The sequence below is a fragment of the Silurus meridionalis genome, chromosome 26, assembly GCF_014805685.1.
Source record: "Silurus meridionalis isolate SWU-2019-XX chromosome 26, ASM1480568v1, whole genome shotgun sequence".
In the NCBI taxonomy this organism is placed as follows: domain Eukaryota; kingdom Metazoa; phylum Chordata; class Actinopteri; order Siluriformes; family Siluridae; genus Silurus; species Silurus meridionalis.
The window spans coordinates 14,044,642-14,065,221 of NC_060909.1; the positions used below are offsets into that span (position 1 = coordinate 14,044,642).

The following is a 20,580-nucleotide window of genomic DNA, read 5'->3' on the forward strand; positions in this document are numbered from 1 at the left end:
TCAGTGGGTCTTGCGATCTGTAGACAGAGACTACACAATTTAACTTGGGTCTCATCCACCCCGGATCCACAGTGTGTGCCACACTGGTGGGACCCAAGTAGGCTCATCATGGAACAAGAAGACACTTTTCTGTGGAAGGAGGCCATCAAGGTGGTCCCTCCATCAGACAGAGGGCCTGGGTTCTACAGCCGGTACCTCATAGTTCCCAAAAAGGATGGAGGGCTGCGTCCTATCCTTGATCTACATCAGCTGTACCACTTACTTATGAGACTCAGGTTTAAAATGCTGACTCTCAAGCAGGTCATCTCTCAGATTAGATCCGAGGACTGGTATGTCACAGTAGATCCAAATGATGCATACTTTCATATATCCATTCTCTCTTCTCATAGGAAGTTGGCTTTCAGGCCTGAAGCGTACCAATATCGGGTCCCCCCGTTTGGTCATGCCCTCTCACCCGTGCCTTCACGAAGTGTGTGGATGTGGCTCTGGTTCCCCTGAGGCTTCATGGCATCCGCATCTTAAACTATATTGATGATCGGTTGATATCAGCTCAATCAGAGCAGTTAGCGGTCCGGGATTAAGATGTCGTTCTCGCTCACATGAATGTGCTTTCTCCATTACAGAGAACCACTTATTTAGGCGCTGTATGGGATTTAACCCTTATGTGTGCGCAGCTTTCCCCTGCCCTTAATTGCGTCCATCCTTACCGCCATCAGGAGGCTCAGGGAAGGGCAGTCACTCACAGTCAAGCAGTGCCCAATGTGATTCCACTTGGCCTCCTGCACATGAGATCCCTTTAGCGGTGGCTCAGGACCAAAGGGTTGTCACAGAGGGGCAATCACCTCCGTACTATCAAGGTCACGCAGCGAGCCCTATGTGCTTTAGATGTTAGGAGCCATTTCAGAGCCTCAAGATGGTGCCTGTTTAGTGTGTGGTGTGAGCAGCACCGATTGGATCCAGTTAACTGCGCAGTTGGTTCAGTGCTGGAATTTTTCAAGAACAGTTCACTTAAGGGTTGGCGCCATCCACCCTCAAAGTCTACGCTTCCGCAATTTCGGCATATCATGCCCCCTGGCAGGTAAATCACTGGATGGAGACCTGCTAGTGACTCGTTTTCTCCATGGTATTCGAAGGCTGAGGCCTCCAGTGCAACCTAGAGTGCCTTGGTGGGACCTGGCCACTGTGCTGAAGGCGCTATCCGAGCCCCCCTTTGAGCCCCTCTCGAATTCCTGAAAGGGAACGTCTCTAGGTTACGTATGTAATCTTAGTTCTTGAGGGAATGAGATGCTGCATCTCAATACCACACTGCCAGTGTCCCTGTCTCCTTACAGAAGCTGGCAAATGCTTCAAGTTGTGTTTTTATAACTTCCTGTTTGTGACATCACTCCGTTGGTGACGCGCTTTCTTTTGGACAGATTACACATGTAATTCAGAGCATGGACAGTGCGGAAGTGTTCTCAAAATGTTGCTGATGCAGCATCTCGTTCCCTCAGGGAACTAGGGTTACATGTACAAGTGTCTATGTGTAGGTCAGTGTTCAGGTGTGTAAAGTATAGGTCAGTGTTCAGGTGTGTAAAGTATAGGTCAGTGTTCAGGTGTGTAAAGTATAGGTCAGTGTTCAGGTGTGTAAAGTATAGGTCAGTGTTCAGGTGTGTAAAGTATAGGTCAGTGTTCAGGTGTGTAAAGTATAGGTCAGTGTTCAGGTGTGTAAAGTATAGGTCAGTGTTCAGGTGTGTAAAGTATAGGTCAGTGTTCAGGTGTGTAAAGTATAGGTCAGTGTTCAGGTGTGTAAAGTATAGGTCAGTGTTCAGGTGTGTAAAGTATAGGTCAGTGTTCAGGTGTGTAAAGTATAGGTCAGTGTTCAGGTGTGTAAAGTATAGGTCAGTGTTCAGGTGTGTAAAGTATAGGTCAGTGTTCAGGTGTGTAAAGTATAGGTCAGTGTTCAGGTGTGTAAAGTATAGGTCAGTGTTCAGGTGTGTAAAGTATAGGTCAGTGTTCAGGTGTGTAAAGTATAGGTCAGTGTTCAGGTGTGTAAAGTATAGGTCAGTGTTCAGGTGTGTAAAGTATAGGTCAGTGTTCAGGTGTGTAAAGTATAGGTCAGTGTTCAGGTGTGTAAAGTATAGGTCAGTGTTCAGGTGTGTAAAGTATAGGTCAGTGTTCAGGTGTGTAAAGTATAGGTCAGTGTTCAGGTGTGTAAAGTATAGGTCAGTGTTCAGGTGTGTAAAGTATAGGTCAGTGTTCAGGTGTGTAAAGTATAGGTCAGTGTTCAGGTGTGTAAAGTATAGGTCAGTGTTCAGGTGTGTAAAGTATAGGTCAGTGTTCAGGTGTGTAAAGTATAGGTCAGTGTTCAGGTGTGTAAAGTATAGGTCAGTGTTCAGGTGTGTAAAGTATAGGTCAGTGTTCAGGTGTGTAAAGTATAGGTCAGTGTTCAGGTGTGTAAAGTATAGGTCAGTGTTCAGGTGTGTAAAGTATAGGTCAGTGTTCAGGTGTGTAAAGTATAGGTCAGTGTTCAGGTGTGTAAAGTATAGGTCAGTGTTCAGGTGTGTAAAGTATAGGTCAGTGTTCAGGTGTGTAAAGTATAGGTCAGTGTTCAGGTGTGTAAAGTATAGGTCAGTGTTCAGGTGTGTAAAGTATAGGTCAGTGTTCAGGTGTGTAAAGTATAGGTCAGTGTTCAGGTGTGTAAAGTATAGGTCAGTGTTCAGGTGTGTAAAGTATAGGTCAGTGTTCAGGTGTGTAAAGTATAGGTCAGTGTTCAGGTGTGTAAAGTATAGGTCAGTGTTCAGGTGTGTAAAGTATAGGTCAGTGTTCAGGTGTGTAAAGTATAGGTCAGTGTTCAGGTGTGTAAAGTATAGGTCAGTGTTCAGGTGTGTAAAGTATAGGTCAGTGTTCAGGTGTGTAAAGTATAGGTCAGTGTTCAGGTGTGTAAAGTATAGGTCAGTGTTCAGGTGGGTAAAGTGTCTACAGCCGGTACCTCATAGTTCCCAAAAGGATGGAGGGCTGCGTCCTATCCTTGATCTACATCAGCTGTACCACTTACTTATGAGACTCAGGTTTAAAATGCTGACTCTCAAGCAGGTCATCTCTCAGATTAGATCCGAGGACTGGTATGTCACAGTAGATCCAAATGATGCATACTTTCATATATCCATTCTCTCTTCTCATAGGAAGTTGGCTTTCAGGCCTGAAGCGTACCAATATCGGGTCCCCCCGTTTGGTCATGCCCTCTCACCCGTGCCTTCACGAAGTGTGTGGATGTGGCTCTGGTTCCCCTGAGGCTTCATGGCATCCGCATCTTAAACTATATTGATGATCGGTTGATATCAGCTCAATCAGAGCAGTTAGCGGTCCGGGATCGAGATGTCGTTCTCGCTCACATGAATGTGCTTTCTCCATTACAGAGAACCACTTATTTAGGCGCTGTATGGGATTTAACCCTTATGTGTGCGCAGCTTTCCCCTGCCCTTAATTGCGTCCATCCTTACCGCCATCAGGAGGCTCAGGGAAGGGCAGTCACTCACAGTCAAGCAGTGCCCAATGTGATTCCACTTGGCCTCCTGCACATGAGATCCCTTTAGCGGTGGCTCAGGACCAAAGGGTTGTCACAGAGGGGCAATCACCTCCGTACTATCAAGGTCACGAGCGAGCCCTATGTGCTTTAGATGTTAGGAGCCATTTCAGAGCCTCAAGATGGTGCCTGTTTAGTGTGTGGTGTGAGCAGCACCGATTGGATCCAGTTAACTGCGCAGTTGGTTCAGTGCTGGAATTTTTTCAAGAACAGTTCACTTAAGGGTTGGCGCCATCCACCCTCAAAGTCTACGCTTCCGCAATTTCGGCATATCATGCCCCCTGGCAGGTAAATCACTGGATGGAGACCTGCTAGTGACTCGTTTTCTCCATGGTATTCGAAGGCTGAGGCCTCCAGTGCAACCTAGAGTGCCTTGGTGGGACCTGGCCACTGTGCTGAAGGCGCTATCCGAGCCCCCCTTTGAGCCCCTCTCGAATTCCTGAAAGGGAACGTCTCTAGGTTACGTATGTGATCTTAGTTCTTGAGGGAATGAGATGCTGCATCTCAATACCACACTGCCAGTGTCCCTGTCTCCTTACAGAAGCTGGCAAATGCTTCAAGTTGTGTTTTTTATAACTTCCTGTTTGTGACATCACTCCGTTGGTGACGCCGCGCTTTCTTTTGGACAGATTACACATGTAATTCAGAGCATGGACAGTGCGGAAGTGTTCTCAAAATGTTGCTGATGCAGCATCTCGTTCCCTCAGGGAACTAGGGTTACATGTACAAGTGTCTATGTGTAGGTCAGTGTTCTGGTGTGTAAAGTATAGGTCAGTGTTCAGGTGGGTACGTTTTAGTTCAGTGTTCAATTGGGTAAGGTGTAGGTTCAGGTGGGTAAAGTGTTGTTCCGGTTGGTAAAGTGTAGTTCAGTATTCAGGTGTGTGAGGTGTAGTTTAGTTTTCAGTTGTGTAAAGTGTAGGTCAGTGTTCAAGTGTGTAAAGTGTAATTCAGTGTTCAGGTGTGTGAAGTGTTGTTTGGTGTTCAGGTGTGTAAAGTATAGGTCAGTGTTCAGGTGGGTAAAGTGTAGTTCAGTGGTTAGGTGTGTAAGGTGTAGGTCAGTGTTTAGGTGTGTAGAGTGGTGTTCGTTGTTCAGGTTTGTAAAGTGGAGTTCAGTGATCATGTGTGTAAAGTGTTGTTCAGTGTTCAGATGTGTAAAGTGTAGTTTAGTATTCAGGTATGTAAGGTGTAGGACAGTGTTCAGGTGTTTAATGTGTTGTTCAATGTTCAGGTGTGTAAAGTCTAGTTCAGTGTTCAGGAGTGTAAGGTGTAGTTCAGTGTTTGAATACAAAAAAGCATTTAGGCAAATGATTTGTTTATGCGTGCTACCTGTCACCAATTTTGCATTCTGTGTTTCCACGCTGTGCACAGTGAAAATGGAGAAACGTTGAGAAAACAATGAGGGACGAGTCGAAGACCGGCAAAAGAACACAACAGAAAGTTTCCAAGTTTTGGATCATTTCAGACAAAAAAATAAAGAAAATACAATACAGTACGTTTACCTTTTTCAAGTCATTTAAAATTGATTTTTATATTTTTATTTATGATGATTTATTTATATATTTGTTTTTTCATTTTTATGTAATATGGCAATTAAATGCACTAAATGGGTTTAGTTTTCACAGATTGAATTTCAGCAGTAAAAATGTAAATTTTTCTAAAAAGGAAAAAATTATTTATTTGATTTTAAAAGACCTGTCTTATTTTCTCTTGTATATTTAGTATTGCCATTACATTTAAGAAGTAATTTAATTAATTAATTAGTTAAATGGACTTAACAACAAATAACCACCATATAGAACACAAGCAGAGAAAAGATGATGGTAATCAAGAATGTCTCTGTGCTCAGTCATGTTAACATTGCAGACTCTCTGTCTCATCACATTAGCCCCATACTTCTTGTAGCCTTCTGCCTTGCTCATTGTTAGCTCTGTAAACTAGCCTACATCTGTGGTTGTGTGAGAACCAGGAAATGATAGACCAATTGTAGGTTGAAAAAGCCACGCAATGACAAGAAATAGGTTGATAGGGTGAAAACACCACGCAATAAGAAGAAAAAAATATTGATCATGTCACCAAATAGATTAAAACTAAAGTAAGTGTGTATGGTGTAGGTCGGTAGTCAGGTGTGTGTTGTGTGTAAGGTGTAGTTCAGTTTTGCAAGGTGTCATCAGTGTTCAGGTGTGTAAGGTGTAGGTCAGCATTCAGGTATGTAAGGTTTCAGTCAGTGTTTAGGTATTTTAAGGTGTAGTTCAGTGTGTTGATGTTTTAAGGTGTAGGTTGGTGTTAAGGTGTAGGTCAGTGTTCAGGCGTTTAAGGTGTAGGTCATTGTCCAGTTATCTAAGGTGTCATCAGTGTTTAGGTGTAGGTCAGTGATTAGGTGTTTTACCATGTAGGTCAGTGTTTAGGTGTGGGTCCGTGTTCAGGTGTAGTTCAGTGTTTAGATATTTGAAGGTGTAGGTTGGTGTTCAGGTGTGTAAGGTGTAGGTCAGTGTTTAGGTGTTTTACCATGTAGGTCAGTGTTTAGGTGTGGGTCCGTGTTCAGGTGTAGTTCAGTGTTTAGATATTTGAAGGTGTAGGTTGGTGTTTAGGTGTAGGTTAGTGTTTAGGTGTTTTATGGTGTAGGTTGGTGTTCAGGTGTGTAATGTGTAGGTTCAGTGATTAGGTGTTTTAAGGTGTAGGTTGGTGTTCAGGTGTGTAAAGTGTCAAGTAAAGTCAAGTCAACAAGCTTTTATTGTCATTTTAACCATATATAGCTGACGCTGTACACAGTAAATTGAAACAACATTCCTTCAGAAGCCTGGTGCTGCATAACAGTAGTGGATGTGAAGGATGGAAATCATAATGGATGTGAGGAAGCCGTTCCTCTGCTGCGAGTCTTTGAGCGGACAGAGCCCCAGGACAGGGCCCACTGTATCTGCCAGCCTGAACGGTGAGTCCTAAATTTACCCTACACCCTACATCCCTACATTCACAATGTTTGGAAGTAGTTTGAGGCTTTACACTTGATATAGTGCACTATTACATAACAGAAAACACAGGGCTAAGGACTCATAAGTGTCCTCGCCACATAAAGTGCATTGTGTGCAACCTGGTGCAAACAGTGCAAGACAGACAGTGCAAAGACAACACAAGACCGTGCAAGAAAACACAAGACAGTGTAGGACAAATACACAAAACACAAAATAGCACCACCAATATACCTGCTGTATATTACACAGTGCAGTGTGTAAAAGAGTATTGATTACAGGAGTAAACATAAAACAAAAATGTAAACAAGATAGTTTGTGCAAAAAAACAATAGCAGAATTCTATGTAGTAATGAAGTGATATAATATGGGCATGGATGTGTGAAGTGAGTACGATTGTGTGTTTGATTCCGGGTTGTACAGCTCATTCGCACGGTTGAGTGTCAAGTCAAGTCAAGAAGCTTTTATTGTCATTTCAACCATATATAGCTGATGCAGTATACAGTGAAATGAAACAACGTTTCTCCTGAACCCAGGTGCTACATAAAACAACATAAAACAACAGTCACAGAACAGAAGAACACAGGGCCAGGAACTAAGATCCTCGCCACATAAAGTGCATGTGTGCAACTGGTGCAAACAGTGCAAGAGACAACACAAGACAGTGCAAGACAACACAGGACAGTGCAGGACAATACACAATACACAAAATATAAAAATAAAAGCAGCAGTAGCTCCGCCAGTAAAACCTGTCGTGACAGGATAAGGTGCACAGTAGCAGAAATGTAAACAAATATAAACAGAATTTTGCAATTCTATAATAGTGTAAAAAATATGGTAGCAGCAATCAAGATAAAGTGATCAGTGACCAAGGGATTAACAGAATATTGTGCAAATAGAGCAAGTCCCGGAGATCAGCAACAAACGGCATGTAAACATTATGCTATAATGAGACCTGAAACCTGGGTGTGTGAAGTGTATGTGTGTTGAGTCCGGTTTCAGCTGTGCAAGGTGTACTTCAGGTGTGTAAGTCAGCGCTCAGGTGTACTTCAGGTGTGTAAGGTAATTCAGAATGTTAGCCATCAGAGCCATGGCGAATTAATGAACAATCTCCACAGAATGTGGCGCGCGCGCGCACACACGCACGCTCTGCGCCATGACGTCACCACGCTGCTTATGACGTTGAGCGGAAGTTGTTTTCTGAGGAGAAGACCCGCCCTTCAGCCGCTGGAACACGTTAAGGTGAAGAAAGATGTTGTCTGTGGTTGCGCGCGCGGGGCCGTTATCGCCCTATTTACAGGCCTCGAGCTTCACTGTTCCCGGGCCGCTGAAGGCTCTCGCGCCCGGACTGGTGATGAAAAGTGAAAAGATTTTGCTGGATGTGAAGAAGCCGTTCCTCTGCCGCGAGTCTTTGAGCGGACAGACCCCCAGGACAGGGCCCTCTGTATTCGCCAGCCTGAACGGTGAGTCCTAAATTTACCCTACATCCCTACAGTCACAATATTTGGAAGTAGTTGGAGGCTTTACGCTTGATATAGTGCACTATTACATCCGCACACTGTAATTTCGGCCACCGTCTCCGCGTCCTGGCTAAGCTAGCTACTGTTACTCAAGGACACGCAGAATTACTTATTATTTTTTACCATTCTTATGTTTTCGTTCACGTTTTTTGTTCATACATGTTTTTATCTATTTAAAAAAGTATTTTTTGTTCGCCCGGCAATAATTGTAAATAATTATTTTTCTCCTTAGAAGCTGTGTCTGCTACTAGCATGGTAACGTTAAAGCTAAGTTATATACAGTACTGTCTTTTAGCTGACCCCACTTCTGCGCATGCGCACGGCAGGTATAATCCTGACACTGCTTTTCCTATTTCATTTAAATTAGTTAAGGAAATATTTACTTTTATTAAGTTTCTTAATGGTAACATTTTTGGTAACATTTTTCAAAATTAAAATTGTAGTGTGCTATTGATATTGCTGTTGTACTGTAACAGAGGCAGATTTAGAGTGACTCAAAACAAAAAAATGAAAGATCTGAAAATAAAAGATTAGTAATCATAGTTACAGAATGGATAAAATAATGTTTGGTATTTAATACATAGAAAAGGTTTGTACAAGTTGTGATTTAAATTAGGATCATTAAAGCCATCTAACCTGTGAAAGTACAGCAATCACCCACTTTATCGAGGAATTGCATTTGTCGTAACTAATTTGTTCGGCTGGTTTTCACAGTCACTCGCGGATAGTGCGATTATGTTGAAATTTATTAATAAACAATTATTAATTATAAACTTAAGTAAAATGTTAATACAGTTCAATACTGTATGCATAAAATAGCGTTTGGGGTTTACCGTGGTTTTGGAACGTAACCACCGTGATAAATGGGGGATTACTGTAATTTGGTAGTGATAGTAAACTATAATATAAACGTAGTAATGGTACAACTGTGTGTTTTGTGTTGTAGCAAGTGGCAGTGTGCGTTTCGCTCACACAGACATCAAGGTTCCTGATTTCTCTGATTATCGTCGTCCTGAAGTGATGGACCCAAAGAAGTCATCTCAAGAGAGCGGTGATGCCAGGAGAACATTCTCCTACCTGATCACAGGTTCCACAGCTGTCATGGGTGTTTATGCTGCCAAAACGGCTGTCACACAGTTCGTGTCCTCCATGAGTGCTTCGGCAGATGTTCTGGCCCTGTCCCAGATCGAGATCAAGCTGTCGGACATTCCCGAGGGCAAGAACATGACGTTTAAATGGAGAGGGAAGCCGCTGTTCGTGCGCCACCGCACAGAGAAAGAGATTGCTACCGAGGCTGACGTGGATCTGTCTCAGCTGCGTGACCCTCAGCACGACCAGGACCGTGTTCAGAAACCATCGTGGGTCATCGTCATTGGAGTGTGCACTCACCTGGGCTGTGTTCCAATTGCCAACGCAGGTGACTATGGAGGGTACTACTGCCCATGTCACGGCTCGCACTACGACGCCTCGGGTCGCATCAGGAAAGGTCCGGCGCCGCTCAACCTGGAGGTTCCGTATTATGAGTTTCCTGATGAAGACACAGTGGTGGTGGGCTGATAACATTAAGTTTGTGTGTGCTTGTGTGTATATCATGCTCGCCACTCTGTTCATGTGATAACTGTAAGTAATAAACCTATATTTTATTTCACACGGAGACTCCTTATACTGGTTATTCTTTAGTATTTCCTGTAAATGTCCCACTCACATCTTAGACACACACAAAAACACCTACACGCATGTGGACATTTCTGCTTTTCCTGTGTAATAATAATAATAATAATAATAATAATAATAATAATGTTGTAAATAATTTTTGCTCCTGACTCTGTTTGTTAAATGTTACGTTTAACATCTTACATCTGTAGTCGTGCTAAATCAGTAAAACATACAAAATGGTGAAGGATGAATCTGATACCATCCTGAGACACGCTGTGAGCTCTCACTGAGACACGCTGTGAGCTCTCACTGAGACACGCTGTGAGCTCTCACTGAGACACGCTGTGAGCTCTCACTGAGACACGCTGTGAGCTCTCACTGAGACACGCTGTGAGCTCTCACTGAGACACGCTGTGAGCTCTCACTGAGACACGCTGTGAGCTCTCACTGAGACACGCTGTGAGCTCTCACTGAGACACGCTGTGAGCAGGCTGAGGACCGGATCCTGGAGAGATTTCAGACAGGTTTGTAGCAAGTTCAGAAACAGTGACGTCCTCCTAATTGATTTTTGTGTTAAATCTTTGGTGTAATAATAAGCGCCACTGTTTTTGAAGGAAGTTTGTCTACTAGAATTAGGGGTGTGATAGTTCAGCTACGTGGACATTAGTGAGGTGGGTGATGTTGGGTGAGTTGACTGTTTACCCAGATGAGGATGGGTTCCCTCTTGTCTGGTTCCTCTTCAAGTTTTTTCTTTATGCCGTCTTGTTTTTTTTTTCAGGCCACAGTCAGCTTGCACATTAGGGACAAACTTACACTTATAAATAAATTCTTGTTCATTCTATAACCCTTTATCATAGCATTATTTGTGTTAAACTGCTTTAAAACAATGTTCATTGTTAAGCGCGCTATACAAATAAAAATGAATTAAATTAAATTGTATTTCACTATCTTTTATGAAGACATTTGGTTTTTAACATTGCAGGTAAGATCAACTTGGTTACAGTACTTGTAGTTCATCACAGTGTTCTGAGCTGCTCGTTTCCTCATTAGCGTGTCAACAGTATGTGTGAACTTGTTCCGTGCACCTTTAATGCTGATAGAACTACACCAAAGTACAGCAAGCTTGACAAAAAGGAGCAAAAACATTAAATGGAAAAGAAAAATTGCTTTTAATCTCCCAGGGAGATGTCATATTTGATACATAACTATAACCATAAAATTTTTTACATGGAATTCACATTTTGAAATTTGCTTATTATTTAATCCTCTTTGCGAAGCTAGAGATAAAATGATGAAAGAGAGAGACGCATACATCAAAATATTAACAAAACTGAACAGATGTAACCAAGTGCATGCTGTATCTTCTGTGAGAAGATAAAAGGTATCAGTGTGCGATCCTGCAGCCACTACACTGGTATTAGACATGTTTGAAACGTAAGTCAGGTTACTATAGTAACCATCATTATTGAGTGTTCAAGATATTCCAGGCACAGAGAGGGTTCACTGATAAACATCATCATGTGTGCTTCAAAAGCATGGGAGTGCAAGGTAATGTGTATGAAATAAACATATGTATGAGCTCTATGTTTTAATGTTCTGAGGCAGAAATATACCAAAAGATTATTTAACAGCTGCAGTTGATGCACCAGAAGACGTGTAAACCTGAGATTGATTGTTGTGTAGGTGTTTTGAAATCTCATTTGAATTGACTCTCAACACTGTGTGCACAATTATTAGGCAAGTTGCATTTTTGAGGATAAATTTTGTTATTGTACAACTACAGTGCTCTTGGTCAATCCAAAATGTTAACAAACCCTCAAACCTGAACATTTAAGTAGTAAAAGTGAAGTTTTGGCTTTCTTAAGAGAATATCTACATATACACCATTATTAGGCAACTATTAGTGTGCAGAATTATTATGCAACTAAATGAAAAACAAAGATTTTTCCATCTCACTTGTTTATTTTCACCTGTTAAAGTGAGAATAATAAGCAAACTCAAAATTTACAAAAGAACATTTTTGAAATTTCAAAAAGAAAACATCAGTGACCAATAAAGCCACCCTTCTTTTCCATAACAGTCACAAGCCTTCCATTCACAGAGTCAGTCAGTTTCTTGATCTTTTCAGAATCAACTTTTTGTGCAGCCGCAACCACAGCCTCCCAGACACTGTTCAGAGAGGTGTACTGTTCACCTTCACTGTAAATTTCCTGCTTAAGAAGGGCCCAAAAGATAGGGTTTAAGTCAGGTGAAGGTGACTTGCAAAGTCTTCCTGAAAGATGCAGACTTTTTCCTGTACCACTGCTTGAAGAAAGTGTCTTCTAAAAATTGGCAGTAGGTCTGAGAGTTGATTCTGATTCCATTTCAACCCGAAAAGGTCCAACTAGCTCATCTTTCATAATACCTGCCCATACCAGTACCCCACCTCCACCTTGCTGGCATCGAAGTGTCAGAGTCGAAGTGGAGCTCTGTGCCCGTTACTGATCCAACCACGGGCCCATCCATCTGGTCCGTCCAGAGTCACTCTCATCTCATCAGTCCACAAAACCTTTAAAAAACCTGTCTTCAGATATTTCTTGGCCCATTCTTGACGTTTCAACTTATTTGTCGTGTTCAGAGGTGGTCGGGTTTCAGCCTTTCTTACCTTGGCCATGTCTCTGAGAACTGAACGTCTCGTGCTTCTTGACACTCCAGGTAGGTTGCAGTTGTGGAGTATGGCAGCACTGGAGGATAATGGGTTCCTGGTAGCTTCATGTTTGATTCTTCTCAAATCTTTGGCGGTTAATTTGAGTCTTTTCTTCTCGTTCGTTTCTTGCGACGGAAATTTTTTTTTTTACAATTTTTGACTTTTCAGAGTCAGTAAAAATCTCTGTTTGGGCCCATTTTTCCTGAGGAGAAGAATCTGCCTAATAATTATGCACACCTTGATGTAGGGTGTTGATCTCCTTTGGCAACACCCTCCATCATTACACAAATACACATCACCTGATATGCATTAAATCCATTAAGCATTCAAGTTTATTCAGCTTGGACTTGAAAAATTATGGATAGAATGATGATATGGTAAAAATAATCACTTGCCTAATAATTGTGTAAAAGCGCTGTCCCTTTTTCACCATTTCATGTTATTGTTTCAGCCGGTGCTCTCTCACTGTTCTGCTTTTTCCCCACAGCTTGTCATGTGACAGAGAAAGCACAACGCATAACCGCCTCAATTCTGAGATTTATCTCTGCTGCAACAACACGATAACACTGGAGACTCCTTCCATAAATGTTAATTAAGCATTGTAAATAAACTCCACCATATTAACAGATATGTGCAGTGGAGGACAGGACAGGGTGATTTGTTGCCTGGAGAGAGACAACTGTGTGTGTGTGTGTGTGTGTGTGAGAGAGTGTGATGGCTGGGCTGGTATCAAATGACACAGACTAGTTTCAAATGGTAAAACAAGAACCGAGGGATGTATGATTATTCTCTGCTCCTCTCTAATCTTGCACGTGCAAAGAGGTGGAAATTATGGATTCATTCATCCCATTAAGGTAAATTGATCCATGCTTTTCATATCTGACTGCAACTGGATGGTTCAGAGCACCACACACACACACACACACACACACACACACCATGCAGAGCCACCCCAATATACACAGTCCTCATGCAAACAACCCCTCTTTCATGTTGAAAACACACTCCTACACATTCATACTCACTGTCTGACTCCAGTTCAAAAGTTTACACCCCTGAGATTGTGCCTTATGCCTGATAACCCTAGATTCCTGTTCTTGGCTGACCGATGTGGAACCTGATGTGGTCTTCTCCTGTTGTAGCTCATTGACCTCATGAGAGATGCATGGTGAGATGCTTTTCTGTTCACAACAATTAAAAATTGTTTCCAGTTATTATACCTCTCTGGTATCTCAAGCCAATCTGGCCATTCCCATCTAACCTCTCATTGTTTTTTGTTCATCATTCTATGTAAACTTTAGAGACCTCTAATCCATGGAGATCAGCAGTCTCTGAAATACTTAAATAGTATCTTCTGGCAACAAAATACTGTTTTAATTACAAAAAAGTAATTAGATTATTGTGATGTCTTTAATTCATATTTTAATAATACACTCATTCACTTTAACAGTATTTGGCAGATGCCCTTATGAGCAATATACATTAAGCTGATTCATACAACTTAGCAGCTATGTGGTTAAGGGCCTTGCTCAGGGGCCCAAGAGTGGAAGGTAGTGTGGCTGGGATTTGAACTCATGACCTATGGAGCCAAAGTTCAATCCCTAATACACTAAGCTACCCCCTCTTCATAATTGCATAATTGTGTACACCAGGGATGGTAAGATTCACTACCTAAAGACAGGGGCAGAAGTTTCACTAAGAGCTAAAGAAATCTCATGTTTGCAGGAATGGCCTCTAAAGACTGTACAACAAAATATTAGGTGAAAGGTTCCATAATTTTTGTCCATGCTTTTTTTATGTTTTAATTTTTTAATATTCTGTTGATATAAATGCTAATTACTTTTATCTGTTTTAAATGGTTTCAGAGATGCTTGTGGTTCTTTTTGTGGAGGAGTGCCAACAAATTTGCCAATGTCTGTATATTAATATTTTTTTTCTCCTCACTGCTTAGAGTTCCTATGTTTATTTTTACACACAAAATTTGCATTCTTGTCAGTGATCAGACCTGCTTACGTAGCTAATTAACCTCAGCATTAGCATTAGCACCCTTATCATGTGGGTTTGCTGTTTACTGCCCTGCTAATTTCTCTGGATCTGATATACCATCTGTGTGCAGTTTACATTAATTTATGTATTCTTGTCCTGTGTGTGATCACACGCTTACATAAACTTCACACAGTTCTTTCGATTAGTGATTATAGAAGTCAGAAAGCTGCTGATTAACAGTGGAGCAGTATCTACAACAAACACCACCAGCTGAAACTGTAGAATGTGAAGTTGAGGTCAGAGGTCAGGTTCAGCTGTGATGCGGGGCCCCTGGAGCAGACAGGGTTAAGAGTCTTGCTAAAACCTCTGTCTTTCTGATCAATAACCCAGATCTGTAACCATTGGGACACACTTCTTTAATTGAGACACTACTCTTCAATATCCTTCATTTAGAAAATTTTCAGACCTCCACGTCCCTCTGCTCAGAGTTTAGTGAGCTTAAACAGAAACAGGTAAATATTCCTAATGCCATCTGTGTTGTGTTAACCAATCAAGAGTAAGCATTTGGAATTACAAACCTGATTTCAAAAAAGTTGGGACACTGTACAAATTGTGAATAAAAACAGAATGCAATGATGTGGAAGTTTCTAATTTCAATATTTTATTCAGAATACAAAATAGATGACATATCAAATGTTTAAAATGATAAAATGTATCATTTTAAGGAAAAAATTATTTGATTTTAAAAAGTTGGGACAGGCCATGTTTACCACTGTGTGGTAGCCATGATTTTGTAATTAAGAGATGAAATAAGATATACCTTTTCATCCCACAGTGGGGAAATTTCTCTGTTACAGCAGCATAGAAAAAATAAATGCAAATATATAAAAGAATAGACACATACTATAGTATATATACACACACAACACAATGTATAAATACAAATAAGGAAAAAAGAGTGACCACTAGTAATTGGTTACGCACGTATTGCAGGTAATATTGCACACAGGTGGTATTGCACGTATTGCAGGTGATATTGCACACAGGTAGTATTTGATGCAGTATGTGGTCTGGCATTGTCATGTTGGAAAATGCAAGGTCTTCCCTGAAAGAGACGAAATCTGGATGGGAGCATATGTTGTTCTAGAACTTGGATATACAGTTGTGTTCAAAATTATTCAACCCCCAATGCTGTAAATGGTTTTAGGGAATTTAGTGTACATTTGTAATTGTATTCAGAATGAAATCCTACAAGGACTTCTTAAAGAACCATATGCAACTAAAATGACATCAATTAGTTTTGTAATACAGTAGTAAATGTTTCTTTTGTGAATTCTTCATTGACATAATTATTCAACCCCTTAAAGACTACCACTCTGAAGAACAGAGGTTCAATGAAGTGTTTTCAATCAGGTATTGAAAACACCTGTGGATATCAGGGAGCAGCAATAAAGCCTAATAAGCACCAATTAGGCAGCTTTAAAATGACTGTGATACTCAGCTCCTTCTAGACATTTACTGGTGTGGTTACAAACATGGTGAGGTCAAGAGAATGGTCCAGGAAGACAAGAGAACAGGTGATTACTCTTCACAGGAAGGGCAATGGCTATAAGAAGATTGCAAAGATGTTAAACATACCAAGAGACACCATAGGAAGCATCATTCGCAAATTCAAGGCAAAGGGCACTGTTGAAACGCTACCTGGTCGTGGCAGAAAGAAGATGCTGACTTCGACTGCTGTGCGCTACCTGAAGCGTAGAGTGGAGAAAAGTCCCGTGTGACTGCTGAGGAACTGAGAAAAGATTTGTCAGATGTGGGTACTGAAGTTTCTGCTCAGACAATACGGCGCACCCTGCGTAATGAAGGCCTCCATGCCAGAACTCCCAGGCGCACCTTGCTGTCCCCAAAGAATAAGAAGAGTCGACTGCAGTATGCCAAAAGTCATGTGGACAAACCACAGAAGTTTTGGGATAGTGTTCTGTGGACTGATGAAACAAAATTAGAACTGTTTGGGCCCATGGATCAACGCTATGTTTGGAGGAGGAAGAACAAGGCCTATGAAGAAAAGAACACCTTGCCTACTATGAAGCATGGCGGGGGGTCAATCATACTTTGGGGCTGTTTTGCTTCTGCAGGTACTGGGAAGCTTCAGCGTGTGCAAGGTACCATGAATTCTCTTAAGTACCAGGAGATATTGGATGACAATGTGATGCAGTCCGTCACAAACCTGAGGCTTGGAAGAGGTTGGACCTTTCAACAGGACAATGATCCCAAGCATACCTCCAAGTCCACTAGAGCATGGTTGCAGATTAAAGGCTGGAACATTTTGAAGTGGCCATCGCAGTCACCAGACTTAAATCCGATTGAGAACCTCTGGTGGGACAGTTGCAGTGTGCAAGCCTATGAACTGGAGGCTTTTGCCCATGATGAATGGGCGAAGATACCGTAGATCGCTGCAAGACACTTGTGTCAAGCTATGCTTCACGTTTAAAAGCTGTTATAACTGTAAAAGGATGTTGTACTAAGTACTAAGATTGAATGTCACTTGGGGGTTGAATAAAACTGATAATGATGTGAGCTCAGAAAAGACATTTGTGGTTATTTCATTATAAATGTTCTGTTATATTTGTCTGACCTACACGTGCCTCTTTGATTATGATCATTCAGTCATCCTGCTTACAATTAAATCAATGTCAAACTGACCAAAACAATCAATTTCAGTGGGGGTTGAATAATTTTGAACACAACTGTACCTTTCAGCATTGATGGTGCATTTCCAGATGTGTAAGCTGCCCATGCCACACGCACTCATGCAACCCCATACCATCAGAGATGCAGGCTTCTAAACTGAGCGCTGATAACAACTTGGTTTGTCCTGATCCTCTTTAGTCCGGATGACAGGGCGTCCCAGTTTTCCAAAAAGAACGTTGAATTTTGATTTGTCTGACCACAGAACAGTTTTCCACTTTGCCACAGTCCATTTTAAATGAGCCTTGGGCCAGAGAAAAATGCCTGCGCTTCTGGAGCATGTTTATATATGGCTTCTTATTTGACCTATAGAGTTTTAGCCAGCAACGGCAAATGGCATGGCGGATTCTATTCACTGACGATGTTTTCTGGCAATATTCTTGAACCCATGTTGTGATTTCCATTAACGGTAGCATTCCTGTATGTGATGCAGTGCCGTCTAAGTGCCCGAAGATCACGGGCATTCAGTATGGTTTCCCGGCCTTGACACTTACGCACAGATATTGTTCCAGTTTCTCTGAATCTTTGGATGATATTATGCACTGTAGATGATGATAACTTCTAAATCTTTCTCTGAGAAACTCCTTTTTGATATTGCTCCACTATTTTTTGCTGCAGCATTGGGGGAATTGGTGATCCTCTGCCCATCTTGACTTCTGAGAGACACTGCCACTCTGAAAGGCTCTTTTTATTCCCAATTATGGTGCTAATTAAAAAGTTGCAAATTGGTCCTCCAGATGTTCCTTATATGTACATTTAACTTTTCCGGCCTCTTATTGCTACCTGTCCCAACTTTTTTGGAATGTGTAGCTCTCATGAAATCCAAAATGAGCCAATATTTGGCATGACATTTCAAAATGTCCCACTTTCAACATTTGATATATTTTATTCACAATAGAATATAGATAACATAATTTTATGAGATTTGTAAATTATTGCATTCCTTTTTTATTCACAATTTGTACAGTGTCCCAACTTTTTTTAAATCGGGTTTGTAGTCTGTTAAATTCAGATTGTAAGTCACCAGTGTTTGCATGACTGGACAGAGCTGGACACAATGAGATAATAAAAACTGAATTTATTTCTTTGCTGGAAGGTCTGGAAGATCTTATCTGTGTTCTTCTATAACAATGAAAATGGATGATTAGAATACAGTGCAGTGTTTTTTCTTGCTGTTTTATGACTGTCATTTCTTCCAATTGAAATTGTTGAATTGGATTCATACAGTTAAATATTTGAAAGCAAATTAATCTAACAGTTTTTTGTCCTGGACAGGTGATCAGGGTGCACAAACTTATAGACAGTAAAGTGGTTCTGTTGGTGAATGAGATTAACACACACATCTGTGACAGATGTGCTCGCTTAATTAAAATATCACTCACATAGAAAATTAAACTTCATTTTGATTTCACACTTAGCAGAGATGCTTATCACACACACACACACACACACGCACACCTACACACAAACACACACACACTCACAGGACGCGCTTCACCTCTGTAAAGAACTATGCTGCTTAGTGGTGTAAAGCTTGTCTGGCTGAGAAAAAGGAAAGATGAAGGACAAATGAAAGTAAAGGAAATAAACAGTAAAAGTTTAAATCCAAATTTAAAACAAAGTCTTATGAGTTACTACAATCCTGTGACTTGATCACACTGAGTCGTTATTAACGTCAATAACCTTTATAATTATATGGCACATACATTTATAAAGCCCATGTGATGGAGTAATCACATCACATGTAAATCATTTCTGTTCCTATTTAGACAGATGACAAACTGGTCACTTTGTACACGTTCATTGTGATAACAGTATATGCACACACACACAGCTGTAACAGTTTAAATGTCAACAGTTAACATGTTAATAATTTTTTGTTGTGAATTCTTCACACTTGGTGGATTTACACTGTGCTGCTGATTCCTTCTCAGCTCCAATTCTGTCATTTCCTGCTTTCACAAAACTCCAAATACACAAAGTATGCACTTCATCACTTATTTACTTTGTCGCTAATTCCAGTTATTTAGTAATTAAGCTGCTGTAACAACAAACCAACTTTTCAGATACATAAAAGCACACACAACACCATATTTCTACATTCCTGACCTGTGGCACAACTCAGGGGTTTTAATGTTAAACAGAAACAGGTGTGGAGATGGTGGATTGTGATGAGTCTCCAAATAATGTTCATCATATAAGCTACAAACCTGGTTTCTTGGTGGTCTAGTGGTAAGGATGCGGCACTCTCACCGCTGTGGCCCGTGTTCGATCCCTGGTCAGGGAACCTACCACAGCCTTTAGGGTTGCACAAGCCTTAGTGCCAGTCCCAAGCCCGGATAAATGGGGAGGGTTGCTTTAGGAAGTGCATCCAGCGTAAAAACGTGCCAAATCAAACATGCGGATGATCCACTGTGGCGACCCCTAATGAGGAGAAGCCGAAAGAAAGTTATATATGCTACAAACTTCTCTTCAGTTCTCTTCCATATAAAGATGGGATTTACAGACATAAGCAGTTTGTGAGCGAGACCGTTCAAGAAGGAAGCCGAGATGGTGATCCTGCATGCTAAAACTCTGTGGGATTATCTCTCTTAGCTATATCTGAAAGATATTCAAGATTTTATAGAGAAGGATTCTCTTTTTTTTTTTCTTTTTTTTTAAGCAGTTCAGCTAGATGACCACTGACTCTTTCTACTGATGATTGATTGCTTTTTTGTTCAATTCATTTGATCCTTCTCTGTGCAGATCTGTCTCTGTGAGCTTCACTCTATCTTACTGTGAGACGCATGTCACTCACCCACAGTGATGAGGGTTTGTTTTATAAACAGGAATGAGGTTAAATTTACCATCCAAATGTACCACTTACCATCACTGAAATGCAAATCTGTTTTAAATTGGTTTATTTATGGCCGTAATGGCAGCTCAGATACAGCGGAGTGCCCTCTGACCCCCTATCTGTCTGATGTGCACGGATGTAAATGAAAATGTGCTGCGGATCAAGGCGGCTGCATTTTCTACATTACAATCGCTGGACAAGAAATCGTTTTATTTTAAGATGGGAAAAAATTGTCGTGTGAGGGTTTTGAGTGTCTGTGAGACGAGATGACCATCAACTCATTCGATGTGGAGACACCCCGTCTCACCGTACTTAATCAACACATCAAACCTCAATCATCAATCCACATGTGCGCACACACACACACACACACACACTACACATAACAAGACCAGCACAAACAGTTATGCCAAAGGTGATTTAAATTATCTTTTCAGTAGTGCTATAATCACACACACACACACACACACACACACACACACACACACATACATTAAACCACAGCTGAACACATAAGACATGTAAGACTGAATTGGTTTAGCAGCTTTCATCACTTTCCTCACCAAAACACACACTTCAGGCAGATCTTTCAGAACTGATCTTGATTGCTGCAGTGC

At 41.2% G+C, this 20,580-nt stretch overlaps 1 protein-coding gene across 2 annotated transcripts; it reads left to right on the forward strand.

Annotated features, from left to right (window-relative positions):
• The first annotated feature begins 6,391 nt into the window (after positions 1–6,391).
• Positions 6,392–9,699, forward strand: LOC124380123 (cytochrome b-c1 complex subunit Rieske, mitochondrial). 2 transcript variants are annotated; one of them, XM_046840893.1, is made up of 2 exons: positions 6,392–6,494; positions 8,998–9,699. In XM_046840893.1, exons 1-2 carry the CDS (start codon positions 6,395–6,397, stop codon positions 9,606–9,608), a joined length of 711 nt encoding a protein of 236 aa, XP_046696849.1. In that variant the 5' UTR covers positions 6,392–6,394; the 3' UTR covers positions 9,609–9,699. The 2 variants fall into 2 exon arrangements, with proteins under 2 accessions (XP_046696849.1, XP_046696848.1); XM_046840892.1 differs by lacking the exon at positions 6,392–6,494 and adding an exon at positions 7,719–7,994.
• Positions 9,700–20,580: the final 10,881 nt, after the last annotated feature.